We start from the raw sequence: 2,987 nt of genomic DNA, 5'->3' as shown, positions 1-2,987 counted from the left end.
GATATAAAATATGTGATATATTTCTCATAAACTTAGTTGAACTAAATGGAATAGTTGCAGTTAAAAGTAATTAGAAGTTAAAATCAGCCACTAACTTTATTAGTTGATAACAAAAATGAAGAATTACGATTATAAGTATATTTTATTGGTCGGTAAATGTGGAAAAACGTTTTATCACTAAGTATCTAAGTAAGTTAACAAAGGAATGTCGGTGCAATAAAATTTAAAGCAGCACGCAGCTGGGTAAAAAACTGTTGTTTCGTAAAGAAAAATGTTTCATCTCCATAATTTAATTGTAACATATACTTCTCATAAAAGTAATGTTTTATATTAGTATTCGGTATACAAAGGAAAGAAAATAGCAATAATTTAAATTTTATGTTGAATAAAATGATTATAATTGCTTCTCAAATCAAATATTAAATCTGGATTATACCAAACAAAACATCTTTACTTTGAATTCTTTAACAATTATATATGATTATGGTTGCGTTGTTAGTAAGAATTTTACGTAAAATATAGAATTTTTTTTCAATTTTAATCCATCCAATTACTTTAATAAAATTACAAATTTTCAATTTTTTTATCTAAATAACGTAATTTATTATAAAATATTTTAATTTCTCTAAAAGGAATAATGCAATGTCAAAATTAAAAGGGCAAACAAACATTAAAACAAATATAATTGCTTTCAAGTCAAATATTAACTCTAAAATACGAAACATCTTTACTTTGAATTCCATAACACCCATGACAGAAATTGCGTTGTGATTAAATTCATTGTAATGATTTTGGATTCGTTTAGACCGTTACAAAAAACTATAATTCTATTAATTTATAGTTATTTTTGTTAGAAAACGAATGATCCATTAGAAAAAATAATAATATCTGCAAAAGTTTTCCATGAACACAATTAAACCCAGGGTGAACATGAATCACACTGAAATCGTAGGTAATAAAAGCAATATTAGCATGCAAATCAACAACAGTAAACTGATAAAAGCGTAATAAATCCGTGGAATCATAGCAAACAGCAGAATCACAGACATCGGTAATTGAAGGTCCTCAATTCAGAAACATAGAAACAGACTTTCGGAATGCAAACATAACACGCAAAAGTAACAATGAGAAATGGCAGAAACAACAGAGAGAAATGACAGAAACTGCAGAGAGAATTGACCTAGCAAGAAATGATAGAAACAGCATAAGCTACTACTCACCTAGCAAAGACAGCAGCGAGAAACTATAGAGGAAGAGAACTACCAAATATCGCGTTCAATCAACCGGCGTCCAATCTCATAGGAGAGGAAGGCATCAATGGAAGCATACTGAACCTGTTCCGCGGTAAGCCGGGTATTATCCCAGAAACTCCTGGTGATACTCTGCGGCTTCTCAACGTCCACTCCGAGAACATGGAGGCACAGTGTCTTCAGCCCAGCCTGACTCAGATGAGGGTAACCCCGAAGCTTAGCCTCAGCCAGAGAACGAAGGTCATACACGTTCGCGACGTAGAGGCCATAATCTCGAAGAAGCTTCTCGGCATCAGCGCGTATCCCAACGCCGAAGAAAGTAACGTTAGGATCTTGGAGGAAGGAATCGAGAGAGTGAGAAAAGAAAGGAGAGTGAATAATCTGGAAGACGAGGCAGGCGTGACCCACGCAGAGTTGGAGAGTGGCTACGGGGTTTTGCGTGTTGGGTTGAGTGTTGGGCCGCCACTCAACGTCCAGGCCCACCATGAGGCCCTGGCGACGGCCGGCGTTGTTGGAGAGCCACCTATCGACTTGGGAGGGGTGATGGGTGACAAGGGTGTGGATGTTGTGGGCTTCGAAAGTGACGTCGTATAGGTTGTAGGTATTGTTGCGGATGTTGTAGTCCACCACGGTTGTAGTTGCCAAGGGATTGGACCGGTTGCGCATCCAAATCGGCACTCCGTTTTCGTCTGCCATCTCTGTACTAAAATGCAGAGAGTCAGGGAGAGGTGGTTTTGATTTTGGAGTGGTATGTTACGCGTGACAAGGGAGAAGAGGAACCGTCTTTCTGTTTCTATTAGGACACATTTGAACTTGAATAGTAGGCTTTATACAGTTATTTTTTTTAAGGGCGGTATTTCTTTTCCGTATTCGTTTTTCAACGTTTGGGACATTAAAAACACACTTTTCCTAAATTACAGTAATTTTCATATTTTATTAATATTCTTTTATAAAACAAGTCTTTTAAGAATTTGTTTTTATAATAAGAATTTGATTTTATAATATGTGATGATGAAAAAGTAAATTTTAAATAGAATAAATAAGAAGAATTTTATTATATGAATTGATTGTTAATTGTTGTTATACGGCAAATATATGTTGTGGAGATTTTCAAAGTATTTTGAATACTTTACGTTTTCAAGTTTGAACTCGTTTTTTCTAGGATACTTATCTTCTTAAGTTGAGTAGAGGTTATTTTTGCATAAGATTTCCTAAAACTTAACTTAATAGTTTATTGCTTTAGTCAATAATAAATGAGATAATTAATGAACGTAATTAATATATTTTATAAAATATGTTATTTATATTATTTTTCATGGATCCTAATCTACATAATGTTGTTCAATTATTTGTTAATTTCAAATTATCGTAGCTAATTGTGAATAATACAGTTAGTACAATGTTATTCTGATCGAATAAGTAGGGATTGGACACAAGCTGGCTTAGTAAACCAACATGTACTCAATCAAGGATAATTTTTGTTGTGTTCGAGAGTAACTTAGTCATATTCGATACATCAAGCCCCCAAAAAATGTTCTTGCTACCCCCAATGAAGGCTATCATAAGGGGACATGTCCATATCATCAATAATTTTTACATCTTTGTATTTATCATTTTTTAATATTAATAAATTACACTTCTTTCTTATATTGTATCTTCTTTTCTACTTTATATATTTTTATATATTTTATCCAATTTATGATGAGTATAAAGCAAGCATCACAAGTTTTCTATGGT

The 2,987-nt window shown here is 33.3% G+C and overlaps 1 protein-coding gene across 1 annotated transcript; it reads right to left on the bottom strand.

Moving 5' to 3' along the window:
• Positions 1-1,003: 1,003 nt before the first annotated feature.
• Positions 1,004-2,116, bottom strand: LOC108328704 (3'-5' exonuclease). The gene has a single exon (XM_017562602.2). It carries the CDS (start codon positions 1,944-1,946, stop codon positions 1,260-1,262), a length of 687 nt encoding a protein of 228 aa, XP_017418091.1. The 5' UTR covers positions 1,947-2,116; the 3' UTR covers positions 1,004-1,259.
• Positions 2,117-2,987: the final 871 nt, after the last annotated feature.

This window comes from Vigna angularis, chromosome 2 (assembly GCF_016808095.1).
Source record: "Vigna angularis cultivar LongXiaoDou No.4 chromosome 2, ASM1680809v1, whole genome shotgun sequence".
Lineage (NCBI taxonomy): Eukaryota > Viridiplantae > Streptophyta > Magnoliopsida > Fabales > Fabaceae > Vigna > Vigna angularis.
The sequence above is the reverse complement of the archived record's forward strand: the minus strand, read 5'-3'. Positions and strand labels throughout refer to the sequence as shown.

What these genes read in the sequence shown, in the direction of transcription:
- LOC108328704 (XM_017562602.2), bottom strand. Translation starts at nt 1,946, where the DNA reads ATGGCAGACGAAAACGGAGTGCCGATTTGGATGCGCAACCGGTCCAAT.